Source organism: Emydura macquarii, unplaced genomic scaffold (assembly GCF_026122565.2).
Source record: "Emydura macquarii macquarii isolate MOO-44397 ecotype Brisbane River unplaced genomic scaffold, CSIRO-AGI_Emac_v2 contig_2897, whole genome shotgun sequence".
NCBI classification, from domain to species: domain Eukaryota; kingdom Metazoa; phylum Chordata; order Testudines; family Chelidae; genus Emydura; species Emydura macquarii.
Window position 1 is genome coordinate 51340167 of NW_027133034.1, and position 18921 is coordinate 51359087.

An 18921-nucleotide genomic window follows, 5' to 3' on the forward strand; every position below is an offset into this window, starting at 1 on the left:
AGGTGTGAAAGTTCCTTGAGCACTGCCAGTAATGAATTAATTTTTCCCATGAATATAAATATCATATACTTTAGTGGCTTCTTACATTAGTAATTAGTTAGCAAGTTCATTAGATTCCATCTTGGTACATAAAGCATTTTACTCTTTACATAGCAAAGATATTAGGAGCTTAGCATTTAGTTAACATATTTGCAAGTATGCATTTCACAAACGTTTAAAAAATAAAAAGGTTTAAAACATTTCCAACTACAAATGCTTTTCCTGGTGTTTTAAAGAGAAGTAGAGATTTTTCTTAATATAAACAATCTTGGGGTAATAAACGTGCTTTTATGGTTAAGGAGGCTTCCTGACATTTGCTTGTCCTTGGAACTTCATGGAATTTCTTTGATTAGCCTGAACACTTTGACATATTAAGTTTTGCTAGCTTTGTATTGTTATATTTTCAAGTATTGTGACTAAACCTACTTGTAGCTATATCTTAATATTCAGTGAAGATGCAGAGTAGTTTGTAATGACCTATCAAAAAAATTATAATGTAATATTTTGCAACACTATTGAGGTCTCTCTGCTACAGTATCTTAAGTAAATTGCAAGAAACAATTGCAAAGAAACAAGAAACATCAGTTTTCTTTTAGTAAGTTAGGTAAATGGCAAATTGTGATGGTCTATGAATATGAAGTAGTATCACTGCCATTAACTGTTGAAAGATTGTCTTGCAAAAAGCAGTAAAATACTGTAACTTGGAAAAGCCTAGGAAGGACCTTTTTTGCATATTTGAACACTCAATGAATCTTGTCCTGTAAGCTATAGTTACATTAGGGTTTACAGTTGTATTTAAGTCTGGTACCAAATATAGTTACAGTCAAAGGCTGTTTATAACACTGTATCCATCCCTGATACTTGTCATTCAGAATCGGCAGTCTGTGGCCCTATATGAACATGAGCTTTCAGCCCTGTTAATTACAGCCATGCCAGATAACTGAACCTAACGTTGGTTGGTGAATCCACTTGCTTACAAATTGTGGAAAAACAATATTTCAGTCACATTGGCATGTCCACACCTGCCGCCCTCCATAGCAATGTGTAACTGAACATTGAGAATCCTGGGTAACTATCTCCTACAACAGATGTTAGGGATGAAATTATAGGCACCTTCCGAAAAGTAACTTCCTCTGTTACCTAATGTTATAGAAAACTATACGTAGTCCCAGAATCTTTCAGCTGTATACTTGATGGCATTGGTTTTTTCCCCATCTCTGTGGCTGTATTAGCTGTTTAAACTGCCATATTTCACACACAGTTCCTTTTAGATGGAGTGAATTTTCAAAACTCCTTGTGGGTCTTGGACACTGTAATATTTATATTTAGTAGTAATACTTGGGACAGAGATGCACCACAATCCAAGTTGTCTCTTCAGTGTCAAATTCTGATTAAAGTGGTGAAAGTAGACACATTTTATATCATACATGTATGATAAATTTGTCGTGATACATGATTTTCATCATGAAAAGGCTGCTTGTGAAAGATCACATATGAATTTATATATTCTTTCAAGAAATTTAAAAAATATCAATTTTCACTCTCTCAGTGAAAATTGATCGTTTTAGTCCAGCTCTTACTATAAAGTAAAGGACTCTGGTGTTCCAAGTTAATTTAATTTACTGTTTTATTAAGCATATCCTGACATACTGAAATCAGTCTGCCTTGTCTCTCTTGAACACTACAACAAGCTTTAAGGAGCTGCCTTCACGGTGTCACCAACTCACATGATTTTATTACAAGTCTTTCCCTATTTGCCGTTTTTTCCATAAATCCCAAGCTTCTGGATTCAGTGATTATATGAGAATCTCTGTTTTCACATCACAATCCATCTGGCTCACAAACATTTTCTGAGGCTGATAGAACCCTTTATTGGTAATTACCATTTGGACTATTAGCAGCTCCTAGGGTATTCACAAAGTGTCTAGCTGTCATAGCAGCCTACCTCAGAAAAACAGGTACGCAGGTATTCCCATACTTGGATCACTAGGTAGTTCAGAGGACATCACAAAAAGTGGAGGAAAACGGTCAGCATATCTTTCAATTATTCTCTCATCTGTGCCTTTTAGTAAACAAAGAAAAGTCTGTATTGACCTCTTCTCAGAGAATAGAATTCATTGGAGCTGTATTAGACTCCATGGCTTGCCTACCTCCAGAAAGGTTCCAAATAATGCTTTGGTTATATAATCTCCCCCAAATCTACCAACTGACCTCTGTCAGAATGTACATCAGGTGGCTAGACCTCATGACAACATGCATCTTTGTCTCCCAACATATGAGACTTCATCTGAGAAATGTACAGGGCTGGTTGGGTTCAGTATACTGACCAAGCAGATATCACCTGGATGTGTTAGTATACAGCCAAGCCAAGGCTCTCCAGTTACTGAAGTGGTGGATGGACTTTCGAGACACTTGTGTAAGGGAGTCTCCTTTGCCTCAGCTCCTCTATCAAAAATTCTTGTAACAGACAGCTCTGCTCTGAACTGGGGAGCCCACATGGCCAGGTTAACAGCTCAAGGAGTTTGGTCCCCTTGGGAAAAGTCCCTCCACATAAACATACTGCATTTAAGGGCCACCTACAAACCTGTGAGGTTTTTCTCCAAGGAAAAAAAGGCCTTACTATTCAAGTAATGATGGAAAACACAACCACTGTTTTATTTTATATAAACCAGGAGCAAGATCCTTCCTCCTTATGCAAAGAGGCAATAAGATCATGGAATTTCTCTGTCCTCCATAGCATTACCTTAACTGCTGTGTGCCTTCCTGGGATCCACAGTGTGCTAGCAGCCACTCTAAGCAGGTGATTTGTGAACAGTCACAATAGTTCTATAAAACAGGAAGCCATTCACACCATCCCCTGAGAAGGGGTTTCTCTTGCATGGTCCTGTTCTCAACGAAAGACAACAAGTATCATCAGTTCTGTTCCAGGGGAGGAAAAAGCCCAGGAGCCATATCAGATGCATTTCTAGTCCCTTTTACACCCGGCATATTCTCGAAATACTGCTGATTCCTCTCCTGCTAAGGATAATAAAGCAGATCAAGCAGAAGCAGCCAGATTACTTCTGATTGTCCTGGTGTGCCCCCAGGCAATTCTGGTATGCAGACCTTCAGAGCCTCTTGATGCGACCACTCATAACCTTATCTTTAATTTTGGATCTGATCTCTCAGAATCTTGCAATACTTCATCTGACAGAATGGACGCTGAATGGTTATCTTCTTCAGATAGCGGGTGTTCCTCTGACATGCAGAACTAATACACAGTAGAAAAGATTCTACCAGGTCTCTATGTATCTAGTAAAATTGGAGAGATTTTCCAAATCGGTGCTACAACATACGTCATGATCAAAATATCAGATTTTTACTATTCCTGACAATTTGTTGCACCTTAACAAATTGGAGCCTTGATTAAGCTCCCTGAAAATAGTTAGCAGCCATCTCACACACCTGTACCTGGATCCTCAGTGTTCTCTCACCCAGTGGTGAAGAGATTTATGAAAGGTTTAACAAAAGTTTTTCCTCCAGTCAAAGACCCTGTTACAGTTTGGGATTTAAATCTAGTTCTGTTAAGGCTCATTGGCTCACCCTTCAAACACCAGGTCACATACCCTTTTCCATCTTTCATTTAGGCAACTCTCCTGGTGGCAAGATCATTGGGTAAGGGAGTTGCACTGATGACAGGCCTGCCATACACAGTTTTCCACAATGACAAGGTTTCTATGGAATCAATCCCCAAGTTTCTATCTAAAGTGGCTTCAAATTTTATTTAAACAAGGTCATAGATTTTTTTTCCAAAACCACATTCTGATAAAGGGTAACAGAGATTACATTCATTAGAAAGTACTCTATGCACATCCTATTTTGACAGAACTAAAGGCTTCAAAAAGTCTCCTAGATTGGTTGTAGCTTATGGTACTTTTTAAGTACTTCAGAAGCAGGAAGCATGCTAAACAACCAGTGAGGTCACTGGATGATCAAGATGCTAAAGGAGCACTCAAGAAAGATAAGACTATTGTGGAGAAATTAAATGAATTCTTTGCATTGGTCTTCACGGCTGAGAATGTGAGGAGATTCCCAAACCTGAGCCATTCTTTTTAGGTGACAAATCTGAGGAACTGTCCCAGATTGAGCTGTCATTAGAGGTGGCTTTGGAACAAATTGATAAATTACACATTAAAAAATCACCAGGACCAGAAGGAATTCTCACAAGAATTCTGAAGGAGCGCAAATGTGAAATTGCAGAACTACTAACCGTGGTATGTAACCTATCATTTAAATCAGCTTCTGTACCAGATGACTGGAGGATAGTTAATGTGACACCAATTTTTTAAAAAGGCTGCAGAGGGAATCCTGGCAATTACAGGCCGATAAACCTAACTTCAGTACCAGGCAAATTGGCTGAAACTGTAGTAAAAAAACAGAATTATCAGACACACAGATGAATACGTTTGTTGGGGAAGTGTCAGTGGTTTTAGTAAAGGGAAATCATGCCTCACCAAACTACAAGAATTCTTTGAAGGGGTCAACAAGCATATGGACAAGGTTGATCCAGTCGATACCGTGTACTTAAATTTTCAGAAAACCTTTGACAAGGTCGGTCACCAGAGGCTCTTAAGCAAAGCAAGTTGTCATGGGATAAGAGGGAAGGTCCTCTCATGGATCAGTAATTGGCTAAAAGATAGGAAACAAAGGGTAGGAATAAATGGTCAGTTTCCAGAATGGAGAGACGTAAATAGTGGTGTTCTCCTGGGGTCTGTACTAGGACCAGTATCATTCAACATATTCATAAATGATCTGGAAAAAGGAGTAAACAGTGAGGTGGCAAAATTTGCAGATGATACAAAACTACTCAAGATAGTTAACTCCAAAGAAAACTGCAAAGAGTTACAAAGGGACCTCACAAAACTGGGAGATTGGGCAACAAACTGGCAGATGAAATTAATTGTTGATAAATGCAGAGTAATGTCTATAAAGTGATGGTATCTAAGTTAGCTGTTACTAATCAAGAAAGAGATCTTGGAGTCATTGTGGATAGTTCTCTGAAAACATCCACTCAGTGTGCAATGGCAATCAAAAAAGCTAACTATGTTGGGAACCTGCATTCATTACGGGTTCCTGTGTCTCTGGCAGTACAGGACTCAGTACCACCAGTAGTGTTAAGCATCAAGGAATTATCCCCCAGCCACTGTATGGTACCAGGACTGCCCTCTTGGGGAAAACCCCCTATGATAGTCTCTTCGCAGGCTTCTCTGTGGCACTGATCGCTGGCACCAAGGGGATCTGCATCACCATGCCAGGACTCTTTGTCGTAGTCTAAAGCGGAGTCCTATTCTTCCCACCATCGCAGCCACCCACATTACTCCATTGGCCATTCCTACTCTGCCATGGCTTCAAGCACTTGGCCATCAGGTCCATGGGAGCTGGCACCCATGCATTGGCCCTTCTGGAACCCTTAGGGGTTCCCCCAAGGTCAGGGCACTCGCTTGAGGTTCTCCTACTTGGCGGCCTCCAAGAGCAGAGCACCTCTGGTACCTCACCATGTGGCCCCTGATCCAGACTCCGCTACAGGGCCCAGTACCAAGCCTCAAGAACAGGTCACCCCGCAGGTCCTGGTTGATATGGAGAGAGGAGTGGAGGGCCCTCAACTTGTCCTAGTCTCTTCTTCCCCTGATGAGGCTGTGGTGGCAGTGGATGTGTTCCCTCTGCAAGATGACCACAAGGCTTACCAAGACTTATTAAAGTGGGCAGCCTTGAACCGAGGCATCCAGGCAGAGGTGGTCAAGAAGGCAACTCACAGGCTGCTGGACATTCTGTCTGCTGGGCTTCTATGACTTCAATATATGGGAGATTATGCAAAAATTTAAGGACCTGCTCCCTCAGGATGCCAGACAGGAGTTCTCAATGATTGAGGAAGGGAAAACAGTAGCGAGAGTCTCTTTAGAGGCAACTCTGGACGTGGCTGATTCTGCGGCAAGATCTATGGCCACACATGCTCGTGGTTCCTGTTGTCGTGTTTTCCACAGGAGGTCCAACAAACCCTCCAAGATCTCCCCTTTGAAGGGTCCTTGCTCTTTTTGGACAAACCGATGCTAGGCTCCACGGGCTTAAGGACTCTCAGGTGACCTTGAAATCCCTGGAGCTATATACTCCAGGAAGCATTACTGGCCATTACTTTGCCCAGGCAGACAGACAGGACCAGCAGAGAAGGAAGAGCAGGGGGTTCATGCGTAGACTTCCTCCACTTGTCTCCTCAGAAGGGCAAATGCAGAATGCCTCCAGACACATGGGGAGCTTGAAACACTTGTTTTGACAAGATGCTTGAGGTCAGCATCTCAATCCCCACAATACAAGAGCCAGCTACCTTTCTGTTTTCAAACTGCCTCTCCCACTTCTTCAGTGCCTGGACCCATATTACTTCAGGCCATTGGGTACTCAGCACAATAGAAGTGGTATACACCTTCCAGTTTTTGTCTACCCCACCTTCCCACCCCCATCATCCCTCTTCAGGAATCCTTCTCACAAGCAACTGTTGGAACAAGAAATCCGATCCCCCCCTTTGGGTGGGAGCCGGAGAAGAGGTATCACGTGACATAAGAGGAAAGAGGTTCAATTCCCATTATTTCCTAATCCCAAAAGTCGACAGTGGTCTCAGACCTATCCTAGATCTGTGTTGTCTCCATCACTATCTCAAGAATTTAAAGTTCCGCATGATCTCCCTGGCTTCCATCATTCGCTCTCCTGATCCGGAGATTAGGCCTCAATTTAAAGGACACATACTTCCACATATCAATTTTCCAAGGCCACATAAGGTTCTTAAGATTTGTTGTGAATTATGTACATTACCAGTTTGCAGTGCTTCCGTTTTTGGCCTGTCAGCCGCTCTGCAGGTTTTCACCAAATGTATGGCAGTGGTGGCGACTTTCCTTAGGAAATGGGGAGTACGTGTCTTTCCATATCTCGATGATTGGCTAGTCAGAGGATGGTCCAGAGCTCAGGTGGAATCCAACATCCATTTCATCCAATCTACCTTCCAGGCCCTAGGCCCACTGATAAACACACAGAAATCCACCCTGCCTCAGTGCACAGGATAGAGTTCATCAGTGTGGTTCTCGACTCCATCCACACAAAAGCCTTGCATCCAGAAAACTGGTTTTAGGTAATCATGGTCTTGATAAGGTCCCTGCAGACTCATTTGGTCATGACAGCTTGAAAATGTCTAAGTCTTCTGGGCCACATGGCATCATGAACTTACATAGTGCAACACATAAGGCTGCGTCTCAGACCTCTCCAACCTGGTTAGCCATGATATATTCATCTTTGCAGCATCTTCTAGATTCAGTGCTCACGTCCCTGCTCAAGTCCTCTGACTTGGTGGTTGGACCACTGTGTGGTCTGTGGAGTGCCCATTTTTGCGGCACCAACAATTGATGTCTCTAGACTTGGACACATCAGTGCTAGGCTAGAGAATTCACTTAGGGTCTCTCAGGACAGAAGGCCTTTGGTCCCCAGAAGAGCTCTCTCTTCATATCAATGTTAGAGAGTTCAGGGTAGTCTGCCTAGCCTGTCAAGCGTTCTCACATTATAAACAAAATTGTGTCGGTTCTCACAGACAACACGACTGGCATGTTTTACATCAACAGGCAGGATGGAGCTCACTTTTCCCTCCATGCCAGGAAGCAATCCAGCTGTGGGAGTTCTGCATAACATATTTAATCCATTTTAAGGCATTGTGCCTCCTGGAGTGAGAAACCCTGCTAGCAACATTGCTCGTTGGTGCACCTCTCCTGGAAAGTAGCCTTCTTAGTGGCTATCACCTTGGCCATAAGTGTTTAGGAGATCTGTGCCCCCCATATAGGAACTCCAAGGATGCAGTTGCATCCCCACTTGGCATTCCTCCTGAAAGTGGTTTTGCAATTCCACTGCAGTCAAGCAATCATTTTAACAGTGTTCTTCCAGAACGGGGAGAAGCAGTGTCTACGCTTCTTGGTTATCAGACATGCCCTGACATTCTTAATACAAAGAACCAAGCCATTTCTCTGATCAAACGTAGCTGTTCATAATGACAGCAGAGAGGATGAATGGCCTTCCCATCTCTGCTCAAAGGATTTTGTCCCGGGTTAAATGATGCATGTACGTTACAAGTTGGCTGGTGTTCTGCCTCCAGGTAACCTGACCAATCATTCAGCAAGATCTCAGGTCTCTTCAGTCGCTTTCCTAGGGCAAGTCCCTGTTCAGGATATCTACAGGACAGCAAACAGGTTTTTGGTGCACACGTTCTCAATACACTATGCCATCACCAAGCAGACCACAGACGATGCCAACTTCGGCCATGCAGTCTTAGTCATCTTGTTCTTTGAAATCCGAACCCATCTCCTGTACAACTGCTTGAGAGCCACCTACATTGAAATGGACATATACAAGCACTCAAAGAGAAAATGGTTACTAACCTTTTTGTAATTGTTGTTCTTTGAGATTTGTTGCACGTGGACATTCCAAAAAACACTCTCCTTCCCCTCTTATCAGAGTCAGCCAATAAGAAACTGAGGAGGCGCAGGGTCCGCAGGGCCTTTTATGCCAGCGCTATGAACATGCAGCACCTGAGGTTGCTGGAGGCAACCTGATGGATACCACTGAGGGAAAAAATTCCAGTAACTGTGCTCGGGGTATGCACACTCCTACTTTGGAATAGACATATGCAACACATCTCAGAGAACTACAATTACAGAAAGGTTAGTAACCATTTTTCTAGTGCCCAAAAGTTAAAGATGAGTTTGTCCTAAAGTTCAAGGGTTTATATACCTTCCAAAATTCTTGTTTAGTTTGCTTTTATAACTCAGGATATTCTTGTTATTCATATACGTATCTAATCTTTTTGGAATCCTAATAAGCCCTTGACCTCAAGAATACCTTGAATCTGAATTCTTCTGATGAACGTTGTTCTATATGTAATAATTGATGTATTTTTTTATGTCTTTCTTAGAAGAAAGATGACCTGGAAGATGAAGAGGAAAGAAAGAGCTCTTGGGTTAGTCAGGAACGACAGAAAACACTGGACAGACTTCGCACATTTAAACAGGTAATCAAAGTAATGACCATTTTTCACCCTGGTGTAGGGTTTATTTTAAAAAATACACTTCAATTATATTCTGATAATATGCTGAGATCTGTTTTTCATTAAATACTTAAAAGCATTCATTTGGGGAATAGGTGTTAAAATTCCCATATTCTAAAATTTAAGAGGAAATAAGGTGCAGCAGTAAATAAAATATTTTGGATGTATTGCCTCCATAGTTCTATGCTTACCCTCCAGCTTCTCTTCTCAATTAATTAACATTTACAGGAAAATGATCAGGAGCTGAAGCAGGGTCTTTCTATTCCTTATATAGACACGATCCAGGTACTATTTTCCACATGTATTGGGTCATGTGACCTATTGTTGTGTGTATTACCACAGCACCTAAAAGTTCCTGGCACAAAGAGTTTACAGTTCATTACCAGACAAGACACAACAGATGGATACAGCCGTGGGAATACAAGGAAAGGGGACAATATTAATTCCTGTTAATGGTTTATGGTCTATTTGTCTAAGACTGAACAAATAGCAAAATTGGAGAATTTCCATTATTAGAAATCTTGTTTAGTAGTGATATAAAAAATGGGTTTTTCCACCCCACCTGAATTGCTTGCAAGACTGCTAGAAACATACCGCCTCTGTACACTGTAGTAAATTCACATATTGGAGCAATGGAATATTAATCAAATTAATAATGGCTACATTATGTATAATATATCCATATAATTAGGGTCTGTGTAGCTTTATAAAAATGTTGTGTTTTAGGCATTTGTGGTAATTTATTTTAAAATACTCTTTGAGCTCAGTTTTCAAATGCAGCCTTTAATTTCACTTTCATCAGTTTTTATGCACAGTTGCAATTTGCAAGGACACAAACTGGGGTAGGGGGGCAGATGTAGAGGCCAGGTTAAGACCACTTCAAAAGCTAATCTTTTGACAGAAAATTCTAGTATTTTGAGAGCCAGTAGAAGAAAACCACTGAAAAGTGTTAAAGGTTTTCTTGTTATCTTGGTGAGTAGTACAGTGATGCATTTGAGACCAGTTCAATGGACCTGATGGTCTGAACGTACTGCTGCAAGACTCACTGCCCTGTTTTATGGGGTGAGAAAGAAGATTGTATTTTTGTTTGCCAGGAACCATCAATTCAGATGAAATGTCTGGTTCTTGGAGAAGTATGATTTCTATTCATTTGCATCCCTGAGTTGATCTAAGCACAAAGATTGAGTTGACCAAGACCCTGAAGTGAGACAAGGGATCACCTCAAATAGAACCTAGGATCTTTCTGCCACTCCAGCCTTTGTTGTAACCAGTAGTTACATAACGAGGAGAGAGGACGACTGGGATTATCCCAGTGGTGCAGCATTTATAATCTTTGAGGAATGTGCTTGTCACCTCCAGACCCAAGTGCAGCATCCTTGCAGGTTACATAAATCTGGTATGAATGGGGAAAGGGGAGGGGTGAAGGCGGCTTGCAACATGTGGAAGATGTAATCTGGAATTATGGATTTACATGCTTACAAAACTTTAAACTAAGACATTCCCCTTATATAAATATGCCGTGGTACACCATTGTGCTGCCTTATGCTGGCACATCTTATTGGAACATTTTCTTTGAAAATATACGGCAGTGCAATAGACCTTCAGTATGATTCCATTGCAATACAAAAGCAAAGAAAAAAAATTAAAATGAGTTTCCTTGTCACAAAGGCAAACACCTGATCAAATGTTCTTTCATTTCTAGTGTAATATATTGCATATACTTATCTAATTTTAAATAACTGTTTCCTTTTAGCGGTACCCTGGGCAAGTAATACTTAAATCAACCAGACTGCGACTGGCTCATGCAAGAACAAGTACAGCCAGCTCAGTGCCCTGTGTAGATCAACCTCGCTCTCTACCAGTAATCACACAGATCCAAGAGAAAACTGAGGAGGTGGAATCAGAAAAAGTAATCCAACCTTTACAAACCCAGGAGCCCAGAAGCTTAGAACAACTTGAAGATAGTTCATTACCTCCCAATGGCGTTACCTCTGAACTGTCTCATGATACTGCACTTCCACTTCTTGCCAGTAATGAGCTTCAACCAGATATTGTTACTGTAGTTCCACTTTCCCCTCCTTTGCCGCCACCACCGCCACCACCACCACCGCCTCTGCCTCTGCCTGTCAAGGAAGATTCCACAGAATCCTTACAGAAAAGTGACAGCCCCGTTAAACAGGAGAGTCAGGATAAGGGAGTCTCACAATCTGCCACTGTTCCATCAGCCCATCTTTTAGATAGCAATCAGTTAGTCAGTGCCAAGAAGAAACTTAAGAAGACAGGTGATCTAGAGGGTTTACAAAGGAGGAGAGGTAATATTTGTATTTATATTTATTTAAATGTAATTAACTGCTAAGAAATGAATTTGTAGTCATTTTCTTTCCCTCTTTTTGATTGCCATACAGAAAAGGGTTAAGGGTGTGTTTGATTTTATGTATAATTAGCATTGCAACACTTGTTAGAGTGCCCTTGACTGATAAGTTTGGTGAACTCAGGTGGTGGGGATTTGTACTATAGTATATGCTGTTGGTTCAGTTAGCTATAACTCCACATAAACTGCAAATTGCACCTGAGAGTTCAGTTTTTCAGTTGACAGACATTACATGACAGACTTCTTTTGATCAGACATGGGTGCAAAAACTTCTGCTGTGTACAAAAATGAAATTAATAGCAATACTTACCTTATCTGTCTCGCTTTGCCACCTTTGCGTATCCTGTCTCTTCCCCACCAATCCAGTTGGTGTTGGCAGCCTTGAGTAAACTGCCACTAGCTAGTGCTAGTTAGAAATTAAATAAATATTGTGCTAGTTAAAAGTGCTAGTTAGAAATTCAATAAACATTGAGGTATAGGTGATGAATTTTAAAATTTTCCTATTTAATTTTCATTGTTTCCTCTGGGAAACATGGAAAAATAGTCTTTCCTTATCAATTTTGGGGGAATCCTTGCTCCAAGAAGTCACTGGGAGTCTTCCAATTGACTTAAATAGAGCCAGGATTTCACACTTTTTCCATTTAGCAAATTTTATTTTGTTTTCTAAAATACTTACCTTTCTAGCTCTGTGCCAGTGCTGTGATTTAATTAACCTTAACTAAAAGTATGCTGAGAACTACAGTTGGACATAAGAGAAGCTCCTTTTGTCTCATGCACAGAGCCATGGTAGTGACTCCATTGTTAGAGACTTTATTTGCAACCTTTATTGCTAATCACCTGACTCCCTCAAAAAAAGAAGGTCTTCTTTGAACTTTCTTGTGGTGAATGAGACCATAGGATATTTTGAGTTGACGTAGATCCAACCGTCCATTTTTTTAATCACGTGGCAAATATTTTTTTTTTCCACAAAGTGTTTTCCAGATTTGTCCATGACTGAAATCTGTGAAGTTCAAACAGATTGTAAGTTAAGTCTGAATAAAAACTTGTGCATTTGACCAACTTACAAAGTTTGGGTACAAACCTTTAATCATCTTCCTTGTCGAAATTCATTAGTGTTGCAAGAGCTTTTAAATCTCCTTAGAGACAGAAGTGTTCTCAGGTGTCTGACATCATGGGCATGATGTCAGCACAGACTCTTACTTGAGGTTGATTGGTGTGTGGCAAAGGTCGATGTTACCATTACTGATGCTTTTAACTTCTACCATCTACAAAAGAACGCTCTTCTTTTGTAAGCACATAAAGGCCCTGATCCTGCAAGCAGATCTGTGTGTGCAGACTCTTGCACCTATGCAGTTTTCTGTTCAAGTCAGTGGTGCCTTACAGCTCTTCCTGCATGAAATGCCATACACAATTGGGGGTTTGGTATATGCATGTGTTTCTAGGTGGGATGATCCTTACTCTCTAGAATTCTGTTTTACATCGATTTTAGGTATTGCAAAATCTATGTGAAATGAAGAGTGTAATTACATTTGTTTAGTACTAATATGGAATCATATTAGTACCTCAGGAGCTAATTATATAAGTTTCTGTAATTTTGTCTGTTTTTAACTCCCTTTTTAGTTTTTTCCAAAAAGCTTCTTTTGGCATGAAATTCCTAATGGTCAGTCTGAAACTAGAAAGGAAACTTTTGGGACAATTGAAGTATATTAGTCAGGCTTAAAGCAGTTTAAAAATTGGTCCTCAACGTTATGATGCTTTCAAACAGCTTGGCACACAAAGTTACAAGAAATGTTTGTGTATATATAGGATCATTGAACACATCATAACGCAATGCCCCAAATACGGATTCAAAGTTAAATTAGATGGTATCCACAACGTGTCAGAAGAAGCCTTGAAATGGCTTATGGACCTACAACTACATCTTATAAAATGTTGCTGTGCAGATGCCATACAAGAGACACAGATACTTGATTCACAACAGGTAGAAGATCAGAAAAGGAGCTTAGGATGTACCCTTATGCATTTGTCTTTACAAAAATCTGAGCTAGCCTGACCAACTTTGGGCAGCTTTTCACAGGGGGAGTGCAGGGGCCCTGACAGAAAGGCTACTCCTCAGCAAATTTTCAAATCCCTGCTCCAAATCATAGCGATGTTAGACCTTTCTTATGAAGAAGTCACCAGATTTTGTTTTTTTCATGAACAAAACAACATTTTCCTCCAATCTTGTTCTCAGAAGTGACTAAACCATTTTGGGTTAAATTTTCCAAAATAATTCAGCTTGAGGCAGACACCTGATATGGAAATTATCAACCCTAATGATTGGTTTGGCAAAGTTTATAAGCAACTGAAAACAGAAACTAATACTGAAAATGTCAGTAACAAGAGGAGGCTACCAGCCCCCTCTGTAATTGTATGTTTAATTGGATATCTAGTTAAGCTAACATAAATATAAATAAAAACATAAAATCAAACTACACACACAGGAGCTAGGAAGGTTTTTGGGGGGAGGGCAGGAGCGGAAGGGTGTGTAGGCTGGGGTCTCCTGCTGTGGCTTGGGGTTGCAGGATCCCCCCGCAGTGGCTGGAAGCTGCGGGATCCCCCTGCAGTGGCTGGAAATTTCAGAGATTCCAGCGTCAGCTACTGCGGGTGGTGGGGATCTCCGAGCTCAGAGCCACTGCAGGCCCAGCAGCTGGGATCTGGGAGGTACAGGCTGGGGTCCTCCGCCACATCTTGGGATTGCGGGGTCCCCTGTTGCGGCTGGTAGCTCCAGAGACCACCCCTATCAGCTGCCACAGGTGGTGGGGACCCCAAAGCTCAAAGCCACCATGGGTAGCAGAGGGACCCCAGGGCTCTGACGTCCCCCTGCTGCCTGTGGCTCAGAGCTATCCAGCTCCAGGGTCCTGCAGTGGCTTGGGCTGGGGGGAGTCCCCCATTGCCCCTCGTGGCTGTGGGCAGCGGGGTTCCTACCCAGCCCAGTAGCAACCCGAGGTTACGGGGTGGAAGCTGAAAAGCTAATTTCACGGAGGTCTCTGGAAGTCATGGAATCTGTGACCTCCGTGATAGTCTTATCCCTACTTATGAGAACTGGAGAGAATTTTTCAGCTATGGATAAATGTTTCTCTTTGGATATGCTAGTACATAGCTAGTTCACATTGTATTGAAAATGCTGGGTTTTTGGGAGGGTTACACATATTAATGCTGGTCTCCACCTACTCTGTAGATTTGCAAAGCCCACAGTGAAGTTAAGCTTCAGGTAGACTGTAAAGAGGGCCCTCACTGCTTACCTTGACAAAGCTCAATTGCTGCTCTGCTTAAAATAATTGCAGGGGAGGGGAGTGTCTGAGCAGGCTGGGATTTAGTACTGTGTAAATCCACTGGCCAAAAATGCTGCATTTCAGTTTGGAGGAGGGGAAAATATATGCTGTTGCAGCTGACCATATCTGCTACTCTCCATGGCTTGTTATAGAAGCCATGCAGTGGGAACAAACCAGATACCCACAGGCATGTCCTGAGAATTCAGTTTCTCCTCTGGTGCTTGCATTACTCAGAGTATGCAGTCCAGTCAGTTAAGTTATGTGCTCTCTACCAGAGCTTCAGCCACAGGAAATGGACTTCATAATGTATTTTGATTATATATATGTAACTGATTTTTGTCTTGCAGGCAGGAAAACTTACCTGCCAAAGTAGCCATTCTGTATACCATATGCTGATGTTACTTGGTTTTCAGAAGTCATGTTGTTGTGTTCACGGTACAAATATAATTTCTTCCTGTCAGTAGAGAAAAATACATTTGGATATAAAAACACCATTAGAAAATTAGCACTTACCAACAGTTATCACATGGTAGTATCTAAAATACCAATATTTCCCCTCTATTTAGAGTGCAAAATTGCTGTGGTAACTACATTTTGGGTACTTTTTGTCATACAGGAAATAAAAATGAAGATGCTGAGATGTGTAAATATAATAAACTTAGTACTAACTCAATCTTTTGATTTACTCTAGTGAGTTCCCCAATGGATGAGGTGCTGGCTTCCTTGAAGCGTGGTAGTTTTCACCTAAAAAAGGTTGAGCAGAGAAGTCTCCCTCCTTTCCCGGATGAAGATGACAGCAATAACATCTTGGCACAGATAAGGAAAGGGGTGAAACTGAAGAAGGTGCAGAAAGATGTTCTGAGAGAGTCTTTTACAATTCTGCCTGACACTGACCCTTTAACACGTAGCATCCATGAAGCACTGCGAAGAATTAAGGAGGCATCACCTGAATCAGAAGATGAAGAAGAGAGTTTGCCTTGCACAGACTGGGAAAATTAACCTGTAAAGTTCCTACATTTTTAAAAATTAAATTGTATTATGTTGACACTTTTTTTAGAATACCTGCTAAGCTTGGGTTAGAAAGTCTAGGAGACTTAAGAGTGTGACTAAATCATCTTACCTTACCTTACCTATCTGTCTTATCTATCTATCTATACAAAAACTGGTAAAATGTGCATGTGTAATCTGAGATCCACTGACGTTTCAAAGGGAGATAAGTTTATAATATGGGAAATATTTTTCTGGGCTGTTGCCAGAAATTGTTTTTGTAAACTTTTTTTTGTTGCTGAACCACTGACAGAAATTGTCGTACACATATAACCTACACTTCAGTAAATTGAAGAGACTGTACCTTATAAGATTGAAAAGGGTTTTCAGAAATAATAATGCAACAAAATCACTCTTGAATATACCCCTACATTTTCTAATGTTAAATGTTCTCTAATTGCTTCTGATGTGTAAAAATCCAATGTGTTTCCCGCTTGAGGCCAAATAATTACAAGTCAAAGATTAGATCTGACTACGAAGCATATTGAGGTCTTGTTGGCTACCCTGTGTGGATAGCTTTCTTTCAGATCTGTGAAGGGTCTGACTAATGAGATTTCTAAACCATAAACAGTAAATATGCCAGTATAATTTACACCTATGCGATTCATAAAATACCACACAAATTTCCAGGCATTGTAGCTACATGTGATACAAGTGCTGACATTAGACTTAAGATGGCTAGTTTTAAATGAATTCATAACAATGCAGAAATAGGCAAGGAATTTTAGTTTTTAAGATCAAGATTGTGGTGGTAGTCTAAAGACAGATTCTTCTGTGCTGCTCCTATGAAATGGATAAACAGAGTACTGTATTTCTGTAGCAGATGTGCTGGAACATGGCCATATTTAAATATAAATAAAGGGGTCAAATAAACATTTGTAAGTAAATAAAAATGTAAATCTAGATCAAGGAGAAAGGCACAAGGATCTCTTAAAAAAAACTTTTTAAAATATGTTTCTTAGTAATGGACTCTCACGAAGTGTATATAGTGGGTTAAAGGGAATAAATAAATAATACATATTGTGTTCAAACCATATATAGTGGTAGCAAAAAACACCCTATTTGTATGTTAATAAGTAAGCAGTAATGCACCCCAGGGATTGAGAGAGCTTTTGGGACAACGCCACAGCTGGGAAATGATGTTTAGTGCAAGTACCACAGCTATTAAAAAAGGATGGTAGCTCAGTAAAACAAACAACCTACAATATTTTATTGTGATTATAAATCAGTATTAAATTAAAGCCATTAAATAAATTGTAATGCCAATTTAATACCATATTCTAAATTTTAAAAAAGAAAATAAATAATTACGTCCTCCTGGTAATTATCCACTAGAGAGAGTCATATTAATTGATTGTATTTAGTTTAACTTTGTTTCTCCTGATCCAGCTTTGTTGCTAGGATGTGTGAAACTGTCTTCACCCAAAGATGTAGATGTGCTTGTAAGTTGATGGAGTGCACAGTCAAAAGTTGATATGATCTCCAGCGTTGTATGGCTTTCACTACAGTTGTTGAACATTCAGACTCTGACATCCTCCTCAATACTATCATCAGCTGCACAATGACAGCAGGTTTGAGTCTCTCATGATTTTTTGTGGCCATTGTTATAATCAAAGAAAGACAATAGTGTGGCGCTGAATTACTTTTTTAGTGCATTTATTCTGCTGTCACTCTTCCTAGACATTTGACCAAACATATTTTAGTTATTTAGCTTTATATAGTAGTTTTTGTAAGCATAATTGCATCCTTTTGAATCTTGTTTTCCTCTTGGGAAGAATTCTCTTTGATACCACAGGATATTGTAAACTGCTTTCCTCAAAATCCTTCCCTTTTTTTTTATCTGAGGTATTGATAGAACACCACTTACCATCTTCTTTTGTAAGCCAATATTACCTGAGCCTAAAATACTCTCACTGTGAGAGTATACTTTTATGATCCTTTCCCTTGCTAAGGACACAATCCTGCCAAGTGTGGGGTTCTCAACTTCTATTGAAATCAATGAGTTGAAGGTGCTCCGAATCTTTCAGAACTTGAACTTTAAGTTCTTTAGTGATTTATACACACATTTGCCATTTGCATTCTTCCCGCTCCACAATGTGTGTTACTATGAAAACACTTCAATGGGATGTAATTGTGTGACAATATCTTGATGGATTTGTAATGCTTTCTGTTTAAAAACAAACAAACTTACAAAAGCTAGGCCATGCTGAGGAATTGTATGAAATAACCTGATTTCAGGAGCAATAGACTGAAACATATGAAATTCTCTTCTGCTGAATTACTATAATTTTCACCGATATGACCCAAGTTGATTTAACAGAATTAATTATACAGGACTCTAAATAACTTAAATGAAGGCCTACTGCTGAAATTTCAGAGCATGTTTTCTAGTATAAGGAAATCAGTTTAATGCCGGGACCTGTTAAAAAGATGACATTGCTGATTAAATTTGCATTTATGTATGGTGCAAAATACATTACAAGAAGGTATTTATACTGTAAATGGGCATATGTTGCATACAGGTAGATATTATGAAATAATCTTCTTCACTTAAATCCACATAAGCTAAATTTTATACTGAAATTAATACCTCAAAAGCCTTAAGGCTAAATTTGATAGTTTATATGTTTGAAATATAGAAAGCATTGTTAATTGAATAAAGAAAATAATTAGCTAAAGGGGGGAATTAGCAATGAATGAATGACTAACAGTTTAATTGCAATCTGAGGATAAAACAATTTTAAAAGAACCACCACCATTAAGAAAATTCAGTCAGTGGTAAATTAGAATAAAATCTGAGCTGATTTGGTAGAAAGGTGTGCCTTTGATTAATCTTGGGTATGACTCTTCCTTGTAATATAAGGAAAATGGTAAAATTATTTGTGGATGCTTTGTTTTCTCTAACCTGGATAACTTAGTTGTTCTTATGACTCCAAATAGCAGTAAAGATTTTGTTTGTTTGTTTGTTTTTGGGGGGGCGGGACGGGGTAAGTATAATGGATGTGTAACAATGTTTTATAAGTACCTCATAGGTTGCCCAG

The 18921-nt window shown here is 40.1% G+C and overlaps 1 protein-coding gene across 1 annotated transcript in view; it reads left to right on the plus strand.

Annotated features, from left to right (window-relative positions):
- Positions 1 to 15883, plus strand: part of JMY (junction mediating and regulatory protein, p53 cofactor) — a 120028-nt gene extending 104145 nt beyond the window's left edge. The window contains exons 8-10 of the mRNA XM_067568754.1: positions 9017 to 9112; positions 10902 to 11460; positions 15525 to 15883. Coding sequence (XP_067424855.1) covers positions 9017 to 9112; positions 10902 to 11460; positions 15525 to 15832 — 963 coding nt within the window. The 3' untranslated portion in view covers positions 15833 to 15883. The remainder of the gene's footprint in view (positions 1 to 9016; positions 9113 to 10901; positions 11461 to 15524) is intronic.
- Positions 15884 to 18921: the final 3038 nt, after the last annotated feature.